The sequence below is a fragment of the Trichomycterus rosablanca genome, chromosome 24 (assembly GCF_030014385.1).
Source record: "Trichomycterus rosablanca isolate fTriRos1 chromosome 24, fTriRos1.hap1, whole genome shotgun sequence".
Classification (NCBI taxonomy): domain Eukaryota; kingdom Metazoa; phylum Chordata; class Actinopteri; order Siluriformes; family Trichomycteridae; genus Trichomycterus; species Trichomycterus rosablanca.
Genome location: NC_086011.1, coordinates 1,157,852 through 1,182,332, shown reverse-complemented (window position 1 = coordinate 1,182,332; position 24,481 = coordinate 1,157,852). Strand labels below are relative to the sequence as shown.

The window sequence follows — 24,481 nt, the reverse complement described above, 5'->3', positions numbered from 1 at the left end:
TTGGCTGAGGAAAATTAAATTAAATAATTAAACAAGTTGCTTTTTCCAGTTTATTTTTATCTGGGGTTCTGTGGAAAAACTGCCACCGTGTTCTACTTCACTTAAAGTTAAACTTGCTAATCGTTGCTAAACGCTTGTAAAAAAAAAGCGACATTGCCCTAACAAGTCCCGCCTTCTAATTTATGATTGGCTAAAACTCTGTTTACTTGATTAGACCCACTTGTTTTCAGGTAAGCCCCGCCTTCCTAGCGAGGATTGGCTAATAGTTAATACCTCCCTAATATGATTGGCTAGTATGTCCAGAAAAAATAATACTAGCCAATCGTAGCATAGGATCCACTTGCGGATAACGGGTGGAAAATAAACAGGCAAATCCGATGCATTCTTTACCTCGATAGGGACCAAAATGTATATATTTTTTCATGCAGATGTAGTGAATTAAAAATGGAAGCGATATTTCACGCTCCAAAACGGAGACCAAGGGTTTACGAAGCTTTTGAAGCACCTCTTCCTGTCCCGTTCGGTACAGACTCTGGTTTAGAGCGGGTTGAAATATATAAAGCTGAAATTATTAATCAGCATGTGATAGTCAGAGACAGCGAACACATTCAGGCTCTGTATGGAAGGGTAAGATCATGCTTATTATCTTTAATTAGGTTATTACAGATGAGCACGTGTGTGTTAATTCACCACGTGTGTGTCAGAATAACCTGGTACATGTATTTCAATCTCATGTTTCTGTTTATTTCAGTTTTGTGTTTAAAGGACGAGGTTTTAGCGTCTGTGTTTTTATATTTATACCTTTTTGGGGGCTAAAGGGGCTTGTACATGCATACATTCGAGTCGCAGGTGCGCATGCTCTAGCTGCACGTGCGCACTGACTTCCACATGCATGTAGGTAATAAATATGCGCATGCGCTCCCGTTGCACATGCAAACATCGCGTCATCGTAGTTCTACAATTACTGACTGTAGTCCATCTGTTTCTCTAGATACTTTAACCTGCTTTCACCCTGTTCTTCAATGGTCAGGACCACCACAGAGCAGGTATTATTTAGGTGGTGGATGATTCTCAGCAGCGCTGCTGGAGTTTTTAAATACCGTGTCCACTCTTATTAGATAATTCTACGTAGTCGGTCCACCTTGTAGATGTAAAGTCAGAGACGATCGCTCATCTATTGCTGCTGTTTGAGTCGGTCATCTTCTAGACCTTCATCAGTGGTCTAGGAGGACAGGACGCTGCCCACGGGGCACTGTTGGCTGGATATTTTTGGTTGGTGGACTATTCTCAGTCCAGCAGTGACAGTGAGGTGTTTAAAAACTCCAGCAGCGCTGCTGTGTCTGATCCACTCATACCAGCACAACACACACTAACACACCACCACCATGTCAGTGTCACTGCAGTGCTGAGAATCATCCACCACCTAAATAATACCTGCTCTGTGGGGGTCCTGACCATTGAAGAACAGGGTGAAAGGGGGTAACGAAGCATGCAGAGAAACAGATAGACTACAGTCAGTAATTGTAGAACTACAAAGTGCTTCTATATGGTAAGTTGAGCTGATAAAATGGACAGTGAGTGTAGAAACAAGGAGGTGGTTTTAATGTTACACTCCAATGTCTATTTGAAAGGCTTCCCAGAGAAGGAAAGAGGGAGCGATTCACTAGAAACACTCATGGTTTTGGAATGGGACGTCTGACAAGCTCATGGTCAGGTGTCCCAATACTTTTGATTATATAGTGTATTAAAGTGCTTTTTGCTGGAGCTCCTTTATATCTGATATATCTTGTTAATTAACGTTAAACATGTATTACTACTTTTCATGCATTCTGTTTGTCATTTTAGGGTTATTTTGGGAAAGGAGTTCTGTCCAGAAGTAGACCAGCACACAGTTTATCCAAACGGTGGGAATGTACGTACCTATCACAAAAATATATGGTTCCTTGTTAAAATTAAAATAAAACAGTAACAAACGCAAACCACTGGTTCTTTATTATTTCTCTTTTATTTAGACGTAAGTGACAAATGTTTACCTGTCATCTCCTTAGAGAAGTAAGTCGTTTAAAGCATATTGATTGTTATTGTATTTGTTGGTTTTTACTGTACACCTCATGCTTTTAACGTTAACATTATTTGAACAGTTTGATTGTAGTGAATTATTTGGAATTTGAGTTTCAGGCAGCCAGTAACACGGCCATTCCTTTTCCACAGATACCAGAAGCATGTGAGGTGGGCGCGCTCTGCTCTCCTGGCTCAGGGATTGGATGAAGATGTTATCAGTCAGGTCCTAAGTGAGCTCACACACCCCATACAGCCAGATTTACAAGAACACCACGGTGAGGTCAGCTCTGAGGAAATTCAAGAACCGGGAGCATCTCGGGCACCGTCTTCACATCAGGACCACCCGATGGAGGATGCTTTTACTGAACAAGACTGTGAGGACTCCGAACCTTCTAAAGCTAAGAGACCTCGCCGACAGGGAGATCATCGGTACGATCCTCTAGCTGAGCTCTATCCTGAAGAACCTGAACAGTTGGACCCGAACGTACTGGCCAGGATTAAATGTAAACGTCACGATGACTGGATCGTTCACTGTGGCTGTCGTGTGGATGAGAGTGAATTAATACGTGGTGCATCAGTGTCGGCTTCGCAAGCCTGTGCTGCATCCATCGCTCATGGATATGTTCTGGTGGAGGAACCTGATGAAGATGATGATGATGGAGAATCTGATCAGAATGTAAATATGTACACATCAGTATGATCTCTGTCTCAGTGATTTTACAGCTTATGTAGTGTCCAAATATTTCTGTAATGTTAAGAACAGTTGAAGTTTTGCACGAGGGCCGCGTCGAAGGGCCAAACTGTGGCAGCTTAGTCATTCTACGTTTTTGATGGCTGCAACATGTTCCAAAAAAGCTGGGACAGGAACATGTTTACCACCGTGTTCTGTCACTTTATCTCTAAACTTCACTTTTGTCTCTGCCTGCCAAAAATTGAGGCCCATGAACAACGATTGGCCTGTTGTTCAGATATGTGCGGGACTAAGCCGGATGAGGTCTCTCTCTCCCATGGCTGGTGCAATTACGACCTCTGCTGGCTGATTGATGGCGCCTGCACAGAGATGAGAAAAGAGTGCTGTCAGGGTGTGTCTCTCCGTACACAACGCTGAGCTGCACTTGGCATTAAATTCCTGTAAAAGTCAGTTTACAGAACATTGTTTCCCATTTTTATTTGCATTTTACCTGCTGTCCCATCTTTTAAATCCATGCATCCTTTATTTCTTTTGTGTGTAAAGGACAGGAAGTGCAGGCTGGTTTGCAGAATCAACCCGTTCAGCATGATCGAGTATCTGCAGCTCAGTTATGAAGAGGTGAGAGAATTAAGCCGGTACCGAGATGGGAGGTGCTGCGTTCTGTCTTTTTAATGTTTGCACCATAAGGTGCACCTGATCATGTAAAGTGGGCTTATTTCTGTTGGTCATGCTGTCGTACTCAATGCTAGACAGCTGACGTTGGCAACTGGGCAATTTTATACATTTACATTTTCAGCGTTTAGCAGACGCCTTTATACAAAGCGACTTACAGTACAGTTACAGTAAACAGTCTGAGCTACTGAGGGTTAAAGGCCTTGCTCAAGGACCCAATAGCAGCAACCTGACAGTAGTGGGGCTTGAACCAGCAACCTTCTGATTACTAGTCTTGTACTTTAACCACTAGGCTATGGCTTGCCCATTGCTTATCCAAAGCAGTGTACAATTGTGAACTAATAGGATGGTTAAGGGCCTCGCTTTAGGGCCCAAAAATTGAGGCAGTGATTGAGGCACGTTCCTTTTTTGGAAGTGATACACCTGCAGTCTGGGGACCCATTAATTGACTTCTTTGAAGCTCTGTTAGTTGCCTCATGCTGCTTTAAAACTTACATGCACTATATGGCCAAAGTATGTGGACACACGGCCTAATGATAAAAGTAATTGTGTGTGCCACATCCATTCCTAACAGGTGTGTAAAATGGTGGCAACAGTTTAGGGAATCCCCCTTTCCCTTTCAGCATGATTACACCCCAGAGCACAAAGCAAACTCTTCAAAGACGTGTTTTGTCTAGTTGGGTGCAAAGGAGCTCCAGTTTAGTCTCAACACTTTTGGGATGAATTGAACTTGGACAGTGCGCCAGGCCTTCTCTTCTCTTTCAATATCAGTGCCTGGTTTCCAACAAGCTCATGGTCAGGTGTCCCAATACTTTTGACCACATAATGTAATAGTCTGTGATAGCAATACAGCGATGTATTTTTTCTGTGAAGGTGGAGATGATCAAAATAATAATAATAAATAATATTAAGTTGTATTATCACAGCTGGATGTGATGGGTGTGAACCAGAACTCTGATCCAGTAGAAACAATTAAAGAAGCCTCCCTGATGGCGACACCCACCGACATTAATATTTTAGTCCATTAATGTAGATAAATCTCATTTATCATGAGCTGCTTTTACCCGGGAGTGTTATTACAGAGTCGTAATGTGAGCGTGAGCAGTTTTATTAGTCGTTATTTACGACTCGTGCTGCAGTTTTTCATCTTTTGGTGTTGATTAAAGTCAAAAGCCGTCGCCGGGTTAGACCTCACGCTTCACGATGCTCAGAAATCCTCAAGAGAACCGGTTTCCTCCCAATAATTCTTGTGGAATTTTAAATATTCAAGTTTTTTAATATTGATTTCTGATTTACAGGCTTTCTTCCTGCTTTATGCACTTGGATGCTTGTCGGTTTACTCTGACGGGGTAAGTTTTCCTATACGCCAGTGCCAAATACAGGCAAAATGTGTTTAATACTTCACTAAGTTTAAGACGTCACTTTACTGTATTGATTTAAACAACAGCTCTAGTTTATTTAACAGTTTGGAGGAAACAGTTTCATTTACAGTTAAAGGACGTGTGCTTTGGTTTGAGCTCGTGTCTGTGAGGGAAGGATGCACAGGGTTTCTCTTCTCTGCTGCTGTGAGGCACCTGCACGAACAGGTATCCATGTCGAGGAAGGTCATGGTCAGGTGCCCACATGCATCAACAAAATAGATGTTTGAAATAATCAAACTTTAACATAATTTGATCAGAAACAAGCGGTAATGCATGCTAACCCACTAGTGCTGACATCTCAAGCCTGCAAGTTCGAATCTCCACTCTGCTACCGGCCAGCCGGACGCCTACACAGACAGAGATTGGCCGATCTGAGGGTGGAAGGGCTCATAACTGCTGAAGTCACGCCCTCTGCTGGCTGATTGATGGCGCTGCACAGAGACAGGGAACAATGGAGGTCGGTGCATGACTCTCTGTGTATGATACGGATCTCCATATGAATTCGTCTCGCGCAGGTGAAAAGAAGCGGTCGGCTAATGCACACGTGTTGGAGGGGGTGGGTGTTAGTTACGACCTTCCTGGTCAGGAGTGGATGTCTGCAGCAGTAGAGATGAACTACAATCTGGGAAGTGGATATGACTAGATTGGGAGGAAAAGTAATTGAAAAAATACGTAAAATAATTTTTTATGCTTTTGCTATTAGTAGTGTTAGTGTGTTGAGTATTTTTATGAAACGTGAAGCTTGTACAGAAACAGCACCTACATCCACCCTGCTGGTGTAGGCTGATCTGGACCTGTTCACGCAGTCGTTCAGTGCTGTTCTTTGTTTTGTCTGTGTTTTTCAGAAACATCTGACCATTCTTCAGGTTTGGGAGTTGTTTCGGTCGACGCAGCCCAGCTTCGACACCACGTACGCGGCCTATCATTACTTTCGCAGTAAAGGATGGGTGCCAAAGTCTGGCGTTAAATACGGCTCAGATTTTGGTAAGAAACCCTGACTGAAGCTATTACTGAAAACTACAGACTTGTTAGGAATTTAAAAAGTGTTAAAATGTTAGAAGAGAAGCTCCAGCCGGTGTTATGTACAGACAGGCTGGTCTGGGCAGCGAGTGAATTATTCAGTTAGACTAAGCATTGCTTTCATTGATTCCATTACCGCCTCGTCTGCTGTGTGAAAGTTCGGAGACCTGACCCTGGACCCTGGTCACCTTACCTGGAGTGTGAGATTGGAATCTTGGCCTCTTATTGGCTGCGTTTCTGACACATGACGCTGAAGTTTGAGACGGTATAGAGTTACTGTTTGTTCCATTTGTTCTAGCGATACTGAGATTTTCCTGTGTGTGTGTGTGTGTGTGTGTGTGTGTGTGTTTTGCAGTGCTCTATTGGAAAGGGCCGCCATTTTATCATGCAAGGTTCGTACTGGTTTAATAACTGCTGCTGTATTTGTATTAAGATGAGATCTGGATCATGTCCTGTGGTGGCTTGGCGCCTTGTTCAACCACCATGGCTTTAATTGGGATAAAATTAAGATAAATGACTTATTATTTTTATATTACATTAAAAACGCAACAGCTATGCTTTAACAAGCATATCAGACCTATTAGATAAGGTCCTTAGTGCAGGTTGATATTTTAAATAGCTTGTTATAGGGTGCGTTGGTGGTTCCACAGCAGCATGTGTCCCAGAAACCCGGGTTTGAGCCTTGCCTCCTCTCTCCTTCTCTAAATTTGCAAGAGTGTCCATTCTGGTTACCTCCCAAAAACGTGCAGAAGGTGAACTGGCGTCTCTAAATTACCCCTGGTGGTGATGAATTAATGAGTGGATAAAGTTTGGGGAGTTTCGAGGTCTGACGGTGTTTGTGCATGTGGTGTGTAGTTACTCGGTGGCCGTGGAGCGAGTAAACGAATCGTACCAGGGTGCCGGACTGAGACCGTTCAGCTGGAGATCTCTGGCTGCTCTGAGTAGAACCACCGCTAACGTCTCGAAGGTAAAAATACTCACCTTCATCTTCCTCAGCTTCATCAGTAATAATGTAAGCATGGTGGGGGTCTGTAATCTGTTTGTGTTCCTGTGCAGGAGCTGATGCTTTGTTACGTCATCGTCCCGTCTGACGTGCAGCCTTTATCATCACCGGAGCTCCTGAGGCAGGTCAAAGTCCAGGTCAGATGCGGTTCAGTTTGGGCTAACGCTAAGAGGTGTTGTTTTTTAGCCACGTGTGTTTTATAAACTGTGTGTGGTTTGATTACAGGAGATCATCGTGAGCAGGTGGATTTCTTCACGAGAGCGAGCAGAACAGGAGGACATTTAGAAATTCAGCTTCTGTCCTACAGTGAAATGTACCAACCAGCTCTTTAATAAACTCCTCCTCACCAGTGAGCCTTGATATCAGCTCTGTGGTCACCAGTCAAAACAAAGCTACAGTAAAGAAGAGAAAGAAGGGCGCCGGGGTAGCGCAGCAGTAAACTACGCTAACCCAGTGCTGCTGAGATCTAGGGATCCAGGGTTTGAATCTCAACGGTGCTATCGGCCAGACGGGCGTCTACATGGACGTGATTGGCTAATGTCTGGGGGGGAAATGTGCACTCTCAGTGCCGATCCCAAGGCTGGATAAAAAATAGGAGGGTCAGGAAGGGCATCCAGAGTAAAAACAGCACCAGGTCTGGTATTAGGACCAGATCTGCAGTGGCGACGCCTAAATACAGGAGCAGCTGAAAGAAAAATATAAAATATAGGCAGTATTTCACTTGAATCTTAATTTTTCTGCTTTAAATAGTGTACGCAGCAGTCAAAAGAAATTTTACAGCCTGATCAGGGTCACGGTGGGTCCGGTTTGCCTAGAATTACTGTGCGCCAACATAGCCAATCACGTCTGTATGTAGACACCCGACCAGCCGACAGCACCACCCGGGATTCGATCCCTGAACACTGCTGGGGAGTTGCGCTACAGTGGGCAAACCAGACCCACCGTGACCCTGACCGGGCTGTAAATTTTTTTTGACTCCTGCTTACACCACCTGAAGCTCTGAAATTTTATTCTGTAATATTATGTTTAGTTAAATATACAGACAGAACGGGAAGGAAGGGGGCGAATACTTTTTCACACTCCTGTATAACACGAGATGTCATGTTAGCGCAGTGCTTGATCCTCACAGCGATGCTAAGAATCGAGGTTGGTTTTAGGACACTTGTCCACCCCGTGACTCTCCTCTCCGCCTGTCCGTGATGTAGAAGTGATGTTTGCTGATCTCCTGACACAGTGCGCTGTATTTTGAAGCTCTCTTGACCCGCGGCAGGACGAACGTCTGGGTGAACTCGTCCTTGCCGAGGGCTTTCTTGGTCTGGGTGGCCAGGACGCAGTTGATGAACGTCAGTGTGAAGGTGTAGCAGTTATGATCCTCCTCGTTAAAGCTGCAGAGGAACCACGGAAATAATCAGAGTCTGAATAAACCTGGCCAAAAGTATGTGGACGTACCTCTGAATTATTAACTTCAAATGTTTTAGGCTAATTTTATGTGAACGGGGGTTTATAGAACTGATTATATTAATTTATATGCTTTGATTGTTGTGACAACAGTTTGGGGAAGGCTGTTATCTGTTATACCATGATTATACCCCTGTGCATGAAGCAAGGACCTTCACAGAGCCCTGACCTCGACCATACTGAACACCTTTGGATTGAATCAGGCCAGAATTCCCACAGTTACACTTTAAAATCTTGTAGAAAGACTCATAATAATGTGGTTTTAAAATAGAATGTCCAACAAACTTATGGTCAAACTTACACACCCCCATTTTTTCCCTCCAATTTAGTCATGTCCAATTCCCCAGTCAGACCCCAGCTGCTTTGTTTCACCTGCCAGAGGGTGGAGTCTCACAGAGAGCCTGTATTGCATAGAGTCACGGACTGCTGTCTGTGAATGAACCATCTCTCGTGCAGGGACCTTGACCAGCCAGCAGAGACCGTAATTGCAGTAGAAATGGAACCCAGTCATCCCACTCCATCAGGTGCCTGCTGGATGCCCAGCCAGGTCGATAGTACAGCTGAGGTTCGAGCAGTCGCATTAGCCTTACTAAGAGATGATTATACAATACAGTACAGTAGCCAATGGTTGGTGTGAGGTGTCTCATTTTCACACACTGATTTAATCACGCGTACCTCTTCCAGACTGGATCCCACATCTGATTGGAGGAGAATTTCTCCAGATACTGATCCCACTGATTTATCAGGTTGTACATGTCAGGTTGAACCAACGGGATGCTGATGCAGCGCTCCCAGCCCTGTCGGTCCCTCCTCACGCCCTCCTTCGTATAGTTATATACCGCACCTTTAATAATACAAATACACACACTGTACCTTTAATAATACACACTCACACACACACTACACCTTTAACAATAACAAACACACACACAGTTTTATACACCGCACCTTTAATAACACACACACACACACACACTGTACCTTCAATAACATACACACACACACTACACTGAACCTTTAATAACACACACACACACACACTACACCTTCAATAACACAAACACACACACACTACACCTTCAATAACACACACTACACCTTCAATAACACAAACACACACACCACCTTAATAACACAAACACACACACACTACACCTTTAACAATAACAAACACACACACAGTTTTATACACCGCACCTTTAATAACACACACACACACACTACACCTAAAATAATACACACTACACCTTTAATAACACAAACACACACACACTACCTTCAATAACATACACACACACACTACACTGAACCTTTAATAACACACACACACACTACACCTTCAATAACACAAACACACACACCACCTTAATAACACAAACACACACACACTACACCTTCAATAACACAAACACACCACCTTAATAACACAAACACACACACACCACCTTCAATAACACACACACGTACACTGAACCTTTAATAACACACACACTACACCTTAATAACACAAACACACACACACTACACCTTCAATAACACAAACACACAGTACACCTTTAATAATAACAAACACACACACTGCTTTACACGCAGCACCTTCAATAACACACACACACACTGTACCTTTACTAACACACACACACACACTGTACACACACACACTGTACTTTTACTAACACGCACACTGCACCTTTAATAATAAAAAACACAGTTTTATACACTGCACCATTAATAACACACACACCGTACTGTTAATAACACACACATTACACCTTTAATAACCCAAACACACACAGTTTTATACACCGCACCATTAATAACACACACACACCGTACTGTTAATAACACACACACTACACCTTTAATAATAACACACACAGTTTTATACACTGCACCATTAATCACACACACACACACACATTGCACCTTTAATAATAACAAACTCATACACTGAACCTTTAATAACACTCACAATGCATCTATAATAATAACACAAACACACACACTACACCTTCAATAACACAAACTCACACACACTGCTTTATACATCACACCTTTAATAACACACGCATCTTAATCTTAAATTAATTTACACACCGGTAGTGTCGGTGATTCCAGTGTGCAGATCCGATCCACCATCAAATTCCCTAAAAAATACGTCCACATTTATTTGCAGTGAGTAACTGGTTCCAGATGTGTTTGCATCAGGACCTGATGTGAGTTTTACCTGAGGATGTTCTCCTCTGCTGGGGCGATCAGGAAGGCACATGGTACCTTATGGCCGTTGGTGAAGGGGTTTGGGATGCTGACGGGTGCCTCCTCCAGCCTCCTCCCGCTGAAGCTCACCCCACACTCGGGACATTCCTCCGGTACAAAGAAACAGAAGATGTCCTTGTCACAGTGACTGATTTTAATCACGCTCCTATCCATGAAGGACGAGCTCGGGCCGCCTGTGGACACGCCGTGGTCTCCAGCACCTTCTGCTTCATTCTTGTCACCTAGATGCTGAAGAAATGGAGGCCAGCAGGTGTGTTTCTGCAGTCTGACGTGTACTGTTCATTTGTAATGTTCCTATCAGGTTACAGCTAACCCTAAACCTATAGAACAGTGGTGTCTGTTTGCACCTGAGCTTCCTTTAATGCTCATTTACATGCAGGCTGTAACACAAACTGCTCGCCGCCGGACACGTGCGAGGAAGAAAAGGTTTGTGAAGCCTGTAGTGTGACCTGGATGGATTGGTGTCCTGTCAGGGGTGTGTTACTGCATTGTGCCCAGCGATTCAGGGTAAACTGGACCCAGTGCATCATCTGACCAGAATAAAGTGGTGGTAAATCATAAACAATAACTAATATTTATGTTCTAGTTTGTTTCTAATTTACTGATTGATTTTTGGTTCCTGTCTGCTCCTCTTCATCGGTTCCAACATGTTTTGTGCTATTTAAACAAAATAAAATTAAAATTCATGGCATTAATTTTCTTATATAGAGAGCTTGCAAGAAGTGAATGTAAATATTAATGCTTAGTTTAACGATTACTAACGATTTAGAGCGGTCAGTAAACTTTTGACTTGATCTACTTTAGAGCTGCAATGATATAAATGACCACACACCTACCAGCCAATCAGAAACAAGCATTTATTGTAATTGATATATTTACATTTTCAGCATTTAGCAGACGCTATTATCCAAAGCGACTTACAGTACTGTTATAATATACAGTCTGAGCAATTGAGGGTTAAGGGCCTTGCTCAAGGGCCCAACAGCAGCAACTTGGTGGGGATTGAACCAGCGGCCTTCTGATTACTAGTCCAGTACCTTAACCACTAGGCTACGGCTTGCCCCTATATATATTTTTGAAAGCTAACAATTTGCTGAAGATCTTATGGAGGAAGATGACAACCACTGAGCAAGTGTGTGAGATGGCCAGAACAGAAAAGGAGCTCCTGAATCATTATGACAGGTGGTATTAGAGCAAGCTGATCCATCTGTGCAGCAAATCATCACAAAGCAATGAAGATGTACCGACGTGACCTCAGGCAACATGGATTATTAACACTTTAGCACTTATTTCTCAACAACGTAAAATCCATTTTGTGAGATTTTCTCGTACACCCTGATGTACATGGAGGCCTGGTTCATTCGGGGTAAGATATGCTGACCGGTGAACTGGTTTCTGCTCAGAGATGGTTTATTGTCCAGCGATCTCATGTGATTTATGAACGTTAGTGCAAATCCATAGCAGCACGATCCAGACTCTCTTTCCTCGTCAAATCTGGAAGAACAAAAACATCAGAATCATTAAAACATTTTCTGCTAGACATGCGTCTTCACGTTTAGAATTTGTTTTTTTGTTTATGCATTTCTCTCCACTTTTTTTAACGCGTCCAATTGCCCGATTGCGTCACGCTTCCTCTCCACCAATGCTGATCCCCGCTCTGATTGAGGAGAACGAAGCTAACCCACGCCCCCCTCCGACACGTGGGCAGCAGCCGTATGCATCTTATCACCTACACTTTGACGCGTGCAGTGCAGCTCAGCGTTGTGTACGGAGAGACACACCCTGAGAGCACTCTTTTCTCATCTCTGTGCAGGCACCATCAATCAGCCAGCAGAAGTCATAACTGCACCAGTCATGAGGGAGAGACCCCATCCGGCTTAGTCCCGCCCATATCTGAACAACAGGCCAATCATTGTTCATGTGGCCGCTCAGCTTTAGCCGGCAGGCAGAGCCGAGATTCGATACGATGTATTCGAGATCCCAGCTCTGGTTCCAGCGTGTGTTTTTACCGCTGTGACACCTAAGCGGCACTAAGTTTAGTATTTGTAATTGCAAAATATGTTTTAAAGTATATGGACACCCTAATATCACATAAATATTTGTCTTTTTAACGTCTTATATCAATAACATGGAGCCTGTGCCTGTATTTTCTTCCTTCTTCTGGAAAATGTTCCACTAGAAATATTTACTTCCATTTAACCACAAGAGACGTTTGCAGTCTCTGATGGATGGAGTTCAGGTCAGACGTGTATGAAGCTTCGTTGTGCATGGGAGCTTTGCCATACTGAAACAGAAAGGGCATTCCCCAAACTGTTTTACAAGTATAAAAACTCCAAACTCTCTGGAATGACAGCGTATGCTGTAGCATTAAGACTTTCCTGTACTTGATCCACAACAGTCCCTGATTCTGAGACTGTAGCCAACTGTAGTGTTCTCATGGCCTTCACTAACCCCAAATTCGACAATAATAAAATGGAATTAATTACTCTGGGGAGCTGTGAGCAGTTCATTATGACCCCATAAAGTCCATTGTTTAGTCTCTAGACATATAAAGGACTGTTTGGTAGGAATGGTCTGGAGGAAACAAGTTTTAGGGGGTGTCTATTAATCATTTTCCATGTTGTTTAACTAGACAGAACATCTGAAAAACGGTCCAGTACCTCTCTCGTGTCCAAGCTGGCAGAGATGAGAAGGTTTTCAGTTCTTTATCCCATAATTCTGTAAGGTCGTGTCTCAGTGGTGGAACCAGACTGATGCACACACACTGTTCCCATCCACGCTCGTCCTTCTGTACCCCTGCCAGTGTGTAGTTATACACCAAGCCTAACAGACAACGTTTAATTTGGATTACAAAGACATTACGTTAAAAAGACCGTAGTTCACCGTAGTGAAGAAAAGTAAGTGCCCCCTTTTGTGGTTGCCTCTATTATTGCATACAGTATTTGTCACATGATGTTTACCAAAGTGTGTTTTCGGGACAGCAAGGTGAACCTTGGGGACTTGGAGCTGTGCCACCTACATTTTATTTACATGTTTATGTTGGTTCTTTTGTTTACTCATTATGGCTTAAATGGCTATAATACAATTAGCAGTGTGGCACAGGACCCGAGTTCGATCCTCACCTCCAGTCACTCTCCTCGTGTTTGTATTAGTTTCCCATCAGTATCCCAGTTCCCTGCCACCATCGTAAATCATGCAGAGGGTGGTTTGGCTACCTTGAATTGCCCCATGGTGTGACAATCAGTGGATGTGTGGCACCCAGTAAATGTCTTGCACCCAGTGTTCTCAGGTGGTACCAAACCCACTGTAACCCTGACCTGGGTTTAATGAAACTCATTAGTTGTGACGAAAGCAATAACAAAGGCAATTTAAAATGGGGCCATTACTTTTTTACACCACTGTATTTAGTGCATATGAATTGAGATGATGAAATCTGGGTTTACCTTTTGAGTCGGACAAGCCAACATGTAACTCAGTGTCGCTCCATTCTCTAACAAACAAACAAACAAACAAAACACCATATGTGTAGTAATTGTATAGTATAGTATATATAGTGTGTAATAAGTATGTAGTAAATAGTGTATAATCATTAAAATGAGAACAGCCATGTTGGGCTGATCAGAAAAGGCTTTCTAACACTAGGGAAAATTGGACCAATGACATCACTGTGCCTTCAGTAAAAAGGGTAAAAATTCAGCTCTATTTTCCAGACTACATCTTCATTTGTAATTGTGTACTGTTCTGTCCATGCTTCTTACAAATCCAGTCATGTAACAGGTCCAGGTTTTAAGCAAACAATAATCCAAACCTCTAGAAACAGTCTGTTCTGGTGTTAAAATGTACAAAATGTGACTGTTCGTATTTAAAAGTATAATATAATAAAATGAGAGGTTTATTCCTCACCCTATAGTCCAGACTCCACTGTTCGCTCCTATGAGAAACGCACACGGAGCTCTGTGTCCGTCACTGAAGGGACAGGGAAGGGCTACAGGTGCGTCCAAAAGTCCCAGGTGAAGAGGGTTACAGCATACAGGACACACATTACTATCGTTATAACCTTCTCTCTGTTCATCTAATAAACTACATGAGACATTTGGCTCTGAGAATCTGTAAATATCCTTCCCACAGTGCCTGAATCTGATCACTGTTTTGTTCATGTCGGAGCTCAGGTGAGCAGAGAGAAGCAGCTCAGGTAACTCTGGTGTTTGTTGTGTCCCGGCCGCCCCCTTGTGGACATGCAGAGCATTACATACAGTCAAAGTCGAACGTCATAGGGAACGTGTAAATTACGTGTACAATTAAAATAACTAAAACGAGTAAGTTCTCGAATCTTAGAATTAACTTAGAAAATATCTAATTGTGAGTTTTGGAAGAAGTGTGTTACAATTACTCACTTACAGAAAAGAATATTTGCAGAATATACTAAAATGCTAAGTCTTACGTGACACTGGAGAAGAATTAATGCCTTTCTAGTACAAATATCTACTACAACGTACACAGAGAATGTTTTTACTTTGTAAATATAAACAAAAATGATATATTTAAAAGCATTAACAAAGCTATTTTATTTAAAAAGCAAATCGTTATCCTCAAAACCGACAACAGCTTGAAAACGAATTGCTAATTACTTTTCCTCCATTATTTTATACACATACTCTAATATTTTTTACATGTATGTGCAAAGAAAAAAGTGTATGCTTTAGAAATATATCAAATAATAAAAACAAAAGTGATTAAATACTTTGAGTTTGTGTTTGACGGCGCGGAACTAATCATTACAGAGTGTGCTGTGCAGTCGGCGGAAGTTAAAGGTTGCGCAGTAACGCAACTGAACGGGAACAAAAATATATAGTGCGTATGTGTGAGGTGAAAGATGTCAACAAAACAGGTCACCTGCAGGTAACACGCGTTTAATTCTAATGATATGGGACTAAACCTTTATAATTAGATAAACTATACTGTATCATACGATAATGGAGACGGTTTGACTTAGAAGTTATGCTGAAATGCTGTCGCGTAAGCGGTGTTAGCAATCTGGTTAGCTACATGCTAACATGCTGAATTACCCGCGTTACAGTCTTACAGGTCACATCACTACGTTGTCAAAACGTGATGAGTTTATTTAGCTGTTTTCACCACATCATGTACTAACAGGTCCATAAAATGAAGCTGCAGGCAGGTAGACAAACACTGACAGTACAATACAGTTATGGGGAAAATAAAACATCTTATTATTATTTCCCACCTGGATTCTCAATGTCAAGTTAAATAAATAAATATGGTCTCAAAGCAACTGGACAGGAATCCATGTCCAAAACCCTTAATGAGAAGCCAATGGTGACAGTGACAGGGTAATAAATATTATAAATAGGAACCAGGCTCAACAGGGAGTTCCAGACTTCTTGGATTGGAATAAAACATAGAATTTAATAGAATTTAACTGTAGGAGGTTGTGCTTTCTTTCCCCCATGATTGACCTTCAACATGGCACCATCATAGGATTCATCCATTCCAGCCAATCAGTTTGTTAAATTTCTGCAAAATCATGATATTGAAAACATTAAATTGAAGCCTTCAGGATAAACAACAGCTCAGCTGTGAAGCTTTGCACATCGCCCCAAACTGCCTCTGAAAATATCAGTATTAAGACTGTTCATTGAAAGCTGCTCATAAGCTTCATTGTGATATGATCATGTTTCTTTTTTGTAGGTATTTTGTTCATGGTGTGTGTCGAGAGGGGAGCAGGTGCATGTTCTCGCATGATCTGGCGACTAGCAAACCTTCCACAATATGTAAATTCTATCAGAAAGGCATGTGTGCTTACGGCGATCGGTGCAGGTAAGATTGTCAATCATTCTCTTTTTCATTTTGATTGTCGCATCCGACAGTTGATCAGTGTGGATTTGGCTTTATGACTGGGGAGGTGAAGGTTTATATATTTTTAGTGGCTGTAATCATTTACTTATCATTTTAGAGATGATCGTACAGCCCCAATTTGTATAAAGCTGCCTTTTGTTTTAGATATGACCACATCAAACCAGGCGGTCGTGGAGGTGGAGCGCCGGCTGATCACACAAACAGAGACAGCATGACGGGAGCCTCTGTTCCGGGACCTGGACCGCCACCAAGTGCCCCCAGAAACACTAAGAAACCGCTAGTGCTGAGAGACAGAGGTACACTGAGGTCTTATTTTAATAGTGGGTGCCTTACTTAGAGACTGCGTCTTTCAAAAATGTGCAGAATTATATTTATTAAGCTGCAGTCAGTTGACACAGTTTATTATATAATATTAATGCTGAAGGGCCCAACAGCGGCAGAAGAGAGGCTTGAACCAGCAATATTCTGACTTTCCGATTACTAGTTTAGTACCTTAACCACCGAGCTCCTGTCTCACTACACTACAATACAATAGTAACAATAAAGTTTTACAAAAGGCTCAGCAGTTAAGGTAATCAGAAGGTCACTAGTTCAAGCCCCTCCACTGCCAGGTTGCCACTGATGGGCCCATTACGTTTTATTAGGTTCAAAAAAGTCCTTAGAACGTCCATGTGCGCTGATTGAGGAGGATCCTCATCAGAACGAGTGCGTCGGGATCATGCACCACTCCTCGGTTAGGCCGGTTTGTGTCTCTCTAACCCTCCTCTCTCTCTCTGTGTGTAGTTCTACGCAGCGACTGTCGAGCACCGCCGTACAGCGCAGAAAGCGCGGAGGTTCTGGACAGCTGGGATTACACGGACGCCATCTCTCAGGCCAAACCTCACAGCTACCTGGACGCCATTCGTGCTGGACTGGAGGGTTCGGCTGCAGCGAGCTCGTATCCTGATGCCTCCCATCAGCCCCTGCTTTGCCCTTACGCCGCGGCTGGTCAGTGCAACTTCGGCGATACGTGCCCGTATCTACATGGTGACATGTGTGAGATCTGCAGGTTGCAGGTTTTGCACCCGTATGACCCTGAGCAGAGGGCGGCACATGAAAAGGTGAGCGAAGGTGCCTAAGTATGTGGACACTTGACCTTGAGTTTGTTGGACGTCCTGTTCCAAAACTGTTGATTTTAATGTGCAGTTGTACCACCCATCTATCCCAGCAGCTGTAACTGTTTTCACTCTTGTGTGATGACTTTCTTAAAGATTAGGGAGTGTATCTGAGGGGATTTGTGCCCATTTAGTCAGTAGACCATTTATGAGGTCAGGCACTGATAAAATGTGGATGCAGGCTTTCAGGTGGCACAGCTAGCCCACCAAAGCTGAGATTCGAGCCTGCTATCGCCCAGCCAGGCGTCTACACAGACATGATTGATGTTTGTAGGGGTGGGTGAAGCCCTTCGCTGGATTGGCGCGCTGTTGTTTGTGCACAGTTTTCCGGTGTAACCAGACCCACTGCGACCGTGACCAGAAATGAAACCATGCTACACTACATCAGCAGGTATCTTCGCTCCTCAGGTGTGTATGGTTGCGTTCGAGAAGGACATGGAGCAGGCGTTCGCGGTGCAGCAGAGTCAGGACAAAGTCTGCAGTATTTGTATGGAGGTGGTTTACGACAAGGCGTCTCCGTCCGAGCGGCGCTTCGGCATCCTGTCCAGCTGCTGCCACACCTACTGCCTCGCCTGCATCCGCCAGTGGCGCTGTGCCAAGCAGTTCGAAAACAAGATCATCAAGTGAGTAGCAGCTTATTATAGCGGTGAACTGTTGGGACGGAGGTGCTGATGATGGTAAATAAAACAAAAGCAAGAGAATAGGATGATGCTGGAATAGATGTAATGCGTGTTTACATGTGCAGGTCGTGTCCAGAATGCCGTGTGGTGTCGGAGTTTGTGATTCCCAGCATGTACTGGGTGGAGGATCAGGAGGAAAAGAACCGTCTCATCGAGGAGTTTAAATCTGGTGTAAGGTAGGATTAATAATCATGACATTTCATTTTTACTTAGCAATAAGAGGCGGGTCGGTGGGTAACACTGTCGCCTCGCAGCACGAAGGTCCTGGGTTCGATCCCCAGGTGGAGCAGTCGGGGTCCTTTCTGTGTGAATAATAAATGAATAAATACATTGCAATATGAGGTTTAACTGATCTGTAGCTCAGTTACACTGACCAGTCTGGCCATTGGGAGGTGCACTTGTCAGGGTGCTCTCAGTGCCAGTCCCAAGCCCGGATAAAAGTAATAAAACTGAAATGTGAAGACACTGCTCCCAAACACAGGAGCAGCTGAGCTAATTGATTCTAGATGTTATGAGTAATGCTAGACTCTTTATTTTATTTTAAAAAAGCTTTATTTAAAATGCTCGTTTGTTGTGTTTTGCAGTAAGAAGCCCTGCAAGTATTTTGATCAGGGTAGAGGAACTTGTCCGTTTGGAGGAAAATGTTTCTACATGCACGCCTACCCGGATGGAACCCGGGCCGAACCGGATAAACCCAGAAAGCAGCTCAGCTCAGAGGGAAACGTCCGGGTAACTCTGTCCAAACTGTTCAACACTACAAACTGCTCAGAGGCTAGTAGTTAGACTGGAGCTACAATACTAATGAAATAAAGAAAATAGAACATATGTGTTTAGTTTACTTAAACCGATGAGCCAGATTATTAAAACTACGACCCAGAAGAGCAGCAGTCCTGCAAGTGACAGTCAGGCAGATAATAAATGTTGTGGCCGTATAGAAGTATCTCCGAAACAGCAGGGGCCGTCACAGTAAGCCGTCTCGAGTACCAACTGACAGGTTTGAGGAGGGATGACTTAGTCGGTGCTTGCTTATAAAGTTTAAGCTACTCTATCCACATTTTATAATATTTGTAATATACATATACAGTGGGGGCCAAAAAATGTTGATACACTTCAATAGATCTTATCTATAGACTTTTTAAGTTGAGTGGAAATAGCAGTGTGTAGCACGAAGTTCAAAGCTGATTTACTCATCCCTTGATGTCTAAAATTTAGTATTACAGCAAACTTTTATGCAGCTTTTCTAACTTTTCTTGGCCTCTTCTGTATATGATTAAAAAATGCTGGGGATGTTACTGCACACTGAGGTTCTGACATGTTTTATTCTATTAGGCAGCATTTTAGACTCAGTTTAAATCGAATCTGACTAGTTTACACAGGCAAAATAAATCTAAATAAACATAACTATACATTTATGCAGTTCCTGAACTCCGTGCGGCTGTGGGACTTCATCGAGGAACGCGAGCACCGGGGTGTTCCGCAGTTCGAGGATGAGATGAATGAACTGGGAGAACTGTTTATGCAGCTGTCCGGAGCTGGAGAGGAGAGTGGTACATCGGCATCGCACTGATCCATCTATCCGTGCGTCGGTCCTTCAGAGCCGTACGCCCAGCCTGCTCTGCCTGGGTAACTGTGTACGCTGACGAGGCAATAAAAATGTACTCACTGGTAATTCTGTTTGTAGTTTGAGGTGATTTTCTAGCTAGAAAAAAAGAACTGTTTACCTGTGGTACATTTTTGTGAACGACACTATTTATCAGTAGTAAATGTATTGTTTCTGTAAGCTGCTATATTTTCCTGATGTGTATTAGTACGACATCCAAAGAAAAATATATCAAGAAAATCATGAACCGGTATTGTGTATTAAAATAAGGTATTTGTTGCACTTCGATCAGTTTACAAATACACATGGACTGTAACATTTTTTAGAAGAAAAGGTGTTTTATTGTAACCACTCCTTATTTATGAATGATTAAGACCTTATTTAAATACCACCATACATTTATAAAAGTTAATAAACCTTATAAGGCACGTCTACACTTGGATTTAAGGACGTCAGACTTCATTACCAAGAACTGTTTATCAAATGTTTATACAATGTTTTACAGGTTGTATATTTAATGCAGTATTTTATCTTTAATATTGAAAGAAAACTCCGGATCCAGACTTAATAATCTAAACATTCTAAAAATCAAGTTTTTATTGAGAATCGGTTCACTGATAGTCACCAGCAGTTCTTGGTAACTCATTTTCAGATCGACAGCATTATTCCATGCTACAGTTTGTCTTGTTGATTGACAATGAACTGACACTAATAAAGAAAAGGTCTGATTCTTTCCTCACACTAAACTACATCTTAATATTGCATGGTTCTCTCATCTCTGCTGGGAAACCACGTTTATAAAACATGCACAGTGAAGCTGCATCGCAAACGTTTGCTTTAGCACGACATTAAAAGGAAAACGGACAGTTTTCCCAGTTAAGAGAGAAACACTATTCATGATGGTGAATTCCAGTTGTCCTCTTGTTTCCTTTCCTTCATTCCCAACTCCTTTCAGGACGCGAGTAAGAGAAGCAAGAAAAGGAAACGAGGACGCAGGAATCAAGGTTGAATGTATTTGTTATATTGCTGATGAAACCTTGAAACCGACGTCACTTATTGTCGACGTGTTACCAACCGTGTCACAACACTGGCATCAGTCAAAATAAATGAAGCATTATTAAATACAAATCAAGTGTTAGACTCTACTTTGTTCGTCCCGGCGATCACGTGCTGATCGCTTCGTTGCAGATGTGTGGAAGGGGGCTGAAGGATGTCGGACCTACTGATGTGTCCTCGCATTTAGAAAGCCTTCTAGTTTCCTGATTTCTTGGAACGCATTTAGAAAAATGAGATAGTACAGATGGCAGATTGGCAGAAGGACGTAGGAGCAAGAAATCGGAGGCATCAGTTAGTGTTAAAACACATTAGTCAAGTAATAGAGGTGGAACCGTTTGGCTGATTCAGATGGTGCAGGTTTTTCCTGACTTCTAGATTTCACATCATTTATAGACCCGTCAGCATTCTGTGTAAATAGATGAGTGCACCAGAAGGCTCATCTGCAAGTTGCTTACAGTAATGTATCTTCATCAAGGACTCGATAACTTGTCAATGAAATGCACTCACTGCCCGGTGCTCTGACATAACCATGGAGTCACATCTGCATTTAGCAGACACTTTTATTTAAAGTGACTTACAGCACTCTGACAGTATACTTTCTAGGCAATTGAAAGTTAAGAGCCTTGTTTAAGGTGGGGCTTGAACCCATGACCCTTCGCTTACTAGTCCAGCACCTTAACCACTAGGCTACAACTGCCATAAAAGCTCGGTTTAACATTTTCCGCATTTAGCGGACGTCTTTAATCCAAAGCGACTTACAGTACTGTGACTATACAGTGTAAGCAATTGAAGGTTAAGGGCCTTGCTCAGGGGTCCAACAGTTACAACCTGGCAGTGATGGGGTTTGAACAGGTGACTTTTCGATTACCAGTCCAGCACCTTAACTGCTGACTGAACTGATGAAGAGAATTCAGACATGAGGCAAAACACGATCTGACTGTAAATCAATACGGCAAAACGAGTGCATCCAAACTTTTGCCACTTTTATTAAAATAAAAGGAAAATCCATCACACAGTCTTTGAAGTGCACAAGGTAGTCATCACTGACAAACAAGAACATCAAAATATATCACAAAAATGCCATAATTATACAAATATTCATTAATGCGAAGGCTCTTTCAGATCCTAAAAAAATAAGTACAACCCTAGACAAACAAAATCAAATGGATATTTGTACAGTACCTGATGCTGTACCTGCAGAGGTGCGAGGATATTTTGTGGATCTGTAATCTGTACACTCACGTCACTACCATCCTCACCTACCTACTAACAGACTGGAGGAGGGGATAATAAACAGTGCTGGATCGTCCCGTTAGTTTTAGCACGCGTGAGGAATTCCAGATCAGCGGGTGCTGCACAACAACACAGGTCCTTTAGAAATAAAAACATTGTGCCAGGAATGAACTAGCACTTGTGCCCAGATAGAAAGTGATCACCTGAAGTGTAGCTTATGAGCAGCACATTTACTAGCATGCTGTATCTCACAGCACAGACTTCAAAGCAGGAAGAATAAAAAAAAAAGGTGTTTTTTTTTTTAAAAACAAAGTGCCTTGTGGACGTGTCCATGGTCCGCTCATGTGGTATTTCTGTAGGCTTTTCAAACTAGACGTTCAGTGAAAGATCAAATGTATGGTTTTCCCGTTACTCCAAATGTACTCGATGTGCAGTGTAGTGTTGCTGTAATGCTAACAAAGCTAAAAAATAATGGAAGTTTATTGTATTAAAATGTTTTTTAGAACTTCATGGCAAACTCAAGCCAGTGCCGGGTAATGCCAGACGAACCTGGTGGTGGGACAGTGTTTCTCAGCTGCTTTCTACTTGTGGATGATTACAAAGAACTAAAATTAAAAAATAAAAGCATACTGCTTAAATAAAATAAGCAGTACTACTGGCGGCGCTCGGCCGTCCATTCCACTAGCCTGCAATCGCCGAGATCCTGATTTGAATCTTGGTGGTGCTACTGCCAGGCGTCCACACAGCTTTGATTGGCTGTGTCTAAGGGCTGGATGGATTGCGCTAAGTGTTCCCAGTGGAACCGGACCCATCACGACCCTGACCAGGATAAAGCGGTTGATAGAAATGAAATCTCTAAACCCTTTAAGCTTAATTCTGATGTCATTTTATTGATAATGAACCTTGATGAGCACACACACAACAGAACTGTAGCAGGAAGTTAGAAGTTACTGTATGTACAGATCATAAACATGTCTGTAAACTCTAGAATTTACCACTATGTCAAGTATTTCTGACACTACCTGGTGACTTCTCTGTGCCCATATATACATATGGCTTGTTTGGCTGCACCCAATTAAAAAAAACACATGGAACAGTGGTCTTTTTTTTTTTGCCAAAGTCAGGAGTAAAACTTTACAGAACAGCAACAGGTCTTCCACGAATCAGAAGCTGGAACACGGAACACTTTTCACAGTCGAGCAAGCTTTAGGTTTACCAAGCAGCTGTGCAAAAAAAAGAAGCTTCTTGGTTTTTTAAGTTTTACTTTAGTTAAATTGTTTTAATAATTCTGTTTCACTGTGCCACCAGATATTTCCAGCTTATTTGCAAGAGTAAAATATGGACCAGTCCACCTTAAAAAATGAGATTCTGGAATGTATATATATGAGAAATAGTTTTACTGATTATGTTGAAGAAGCTAATTTAAAAACAATTACATTTGGAGTAAAGGGAAAACTATAAACATCGTCACCAAACTTTTCCTGTAATAATTAAAGCAATGCCCAAATTCCCTCGTTTACTACCTCCATCACCGAACACTGCAGGATTCTACCCTGCCTTTTCCACAGCAGCGCTCCTTGTGCTCAGAGATTTAAAAACAGTCAGTGTGCTTAGCTGGAACAAGTCTCTTTCCAGTAAAAGTCCTAGCAACGACGCTTTCAATGCTTTGAACGGTGTCCAGTTTAGAAGACAGGCATCCTGGTGGAGGTGATGGTGCAGATGTTGATGTCGTCCGTGTGAGAAGCTCGGTGGAGTGACGGCTCGGATGCGCTGCGGTTGATCTTGGGTAGCGAGTGCTGTAGCAGCTCCACGGAGGCCAGAATCTACAGAACACAGAAACAGTCGCAGTGAAAGATTTCCCCTTGCGGTATTCAGCGTGGCTCAACACAGTGGTATTGGTTTTTTGAAAATTACTTAATTTATCTGGATTTTAGAGCTATATAAACAAGCTTTACTGTTAGGCTACGATTCGGTATATTATTGCTTTATAATGACGAAGATGAGACGGCTTTAAGACAAATGAAATGCGTGTTTAATGTTAAATACAGAACAGAGCAGGGACGCGCGTCTTTTCTCTATTAAAAAAGGTTTAAATTTAGCTTCTAGCCTGGGCTAGATATACACTGTGAAACAAAAAAAGTGTTTAGGCTAAATATTTTAAATGCACATCTAATCAAAATAGAATTAAAAAAAATAGAATAAAGAATAAAGTCTGTAAGACCTTAAACCTGCGTTATCATGCGCGCTAGAAGAACCAACATGTTCACCTGATGTGGTT

At 42.4% G+C, this 24,481-nt stretch overlaps 5 protein-coding genes across 10 annotated transcripts in view; 2 read left to right on the top strand and 3 right to left on the bottom strand.

The window, feature by feature from the left end:
- Positions 1-440: 440 nt before the first annotated feature.
- Positions 441-8,306, top strand: tsen2 (TSEN2 tRNA splicing endonuclease subunit). The gene is made up of 11 exons (XM_062986366.1): positions 441-627; positions 1,846-1,912; positions 2,013-2,052; positions 2,212-2,737; positions 3,296-3,370; positions 4,723-4,773; positions 5,691-5,829; positions 6,221-6,257; positions 6,721-6,832; positions 6,922-7,005; positions 7,094-8,306. Exons 1-11 carry the CDS (start codon positions 445-447, stop codon positions 7,151-7,153), a joined length of 1,374 nt encoding a protein of 457 aa, XP_062842436.1. The 5' UTR covers positions 441-444; the 3' UTR covers positions 7,154-8,306.
- On the bottom strand, positions 7,972-10,756 carry mkrn2os.2 (MKRN2 opposite strand, tandem duplicate 2). Its single transcript, XM_062986367.1, has 4 exons — positions 10,554-10,756; positions 10,424-10,473; positions 9,002-9,170; positions 7,972-8,253 (listed from the first exon to the last, which is right to left on the bottom strand). The coding sequence occupies exons 1-4, from the start codon at positions 10,754-10,756 to the stop codon at positions 8,022-8,024; spliced, it is 654 nt and encodes a 217-aa protein (XP_062842437.1). The 3' UTR covers positions 7,972-8,021.
- A 1,125-nt stretch (positions 10,757-11,881) lies between these two features.
- mkrn2os.1 (MKRN2 opposite strand, tandem duplicate 1) lies at positions 11,882-14,766 on the bottom strand. Its single transcript, XM_062987112.1, has 4 exons — positions 14,507-14,766; positions 14,047-14,093; positions 13,264-13,426; positions 11,882-12,097 (listed from the first exon to the last, which is right to left on the bottom strand). The coding sequence occupies exons 1-4, from the start codon at positions 14,758-14,760 to the stop codon at positions 11,890-11,892; spliced, it is 672 nt and encodes a 223-aa protein (XP_062843182.1). The 5' UTR covers positions 14,761-14,766; the 3' UTR covers positions 11,882-11,889.
- Positions 14,767-15,419: 653 nt separating this feature from the next.
- mkrn2 (makorin, ring finger protein, 2) lies at positions 15,420-21,042 on the top strand. 2 transcript variants are annotated; one of them, XM_062986290.1, is made up of 8 exons: positions 15,420-15,502; positions 16,313-16,441; positions 16,625-16,776; positions 17,264-17,580; positions 18,043-18,257; positions 18,380-18,490; positions 18,899-19,043; positions 19,732-21,042. In XM_062986290.1, the coding sequence occupies exons 1-8, from the start codon at positions 15,477-15,479 to the stop codon at positions 19,879-19,881; spliced, it is 1,245 nt and encodes a 414-aa protein (XP_062842360.1). In that variant the 5' UTR covers positions 15,420-15,476; the 3' UTR covers positions 19,882-21,042. The 2 variants fall into 2 exon arrangements, with proteins under 2 accessions (XP_062842360.1, XP_062842359.1); XM_062986289.1 differs by having other exon boundaries at positions 18,899-19,085.
- Positions 21,043-21,908: 866 nt separating this feature from the next.
- The window catches only part of raf1b (Raf-1 proto-oncogene, serine/threonine kinase b), a 41,852-nt gene continuing 39,279 nt past the window's right edge, over positions 21,909-24,481 (bottom strand). For all 5 annotated transcript variants that reach the window (XM_062987057.1, XM_062987059.1, XM_062987058.1 and 2 more), the window contains one exon: positions 21,909-24,026. In XM_062987057.1, coding sequence (XP_062843127.1) covers positions 23,886-24,026 — 141 coding nt within the window. In that variant the 3' untranslated portion in view covers positions 21,909-23,885. The remainder of the gene's footprint in view (positions 24,027-24,481) is intronic.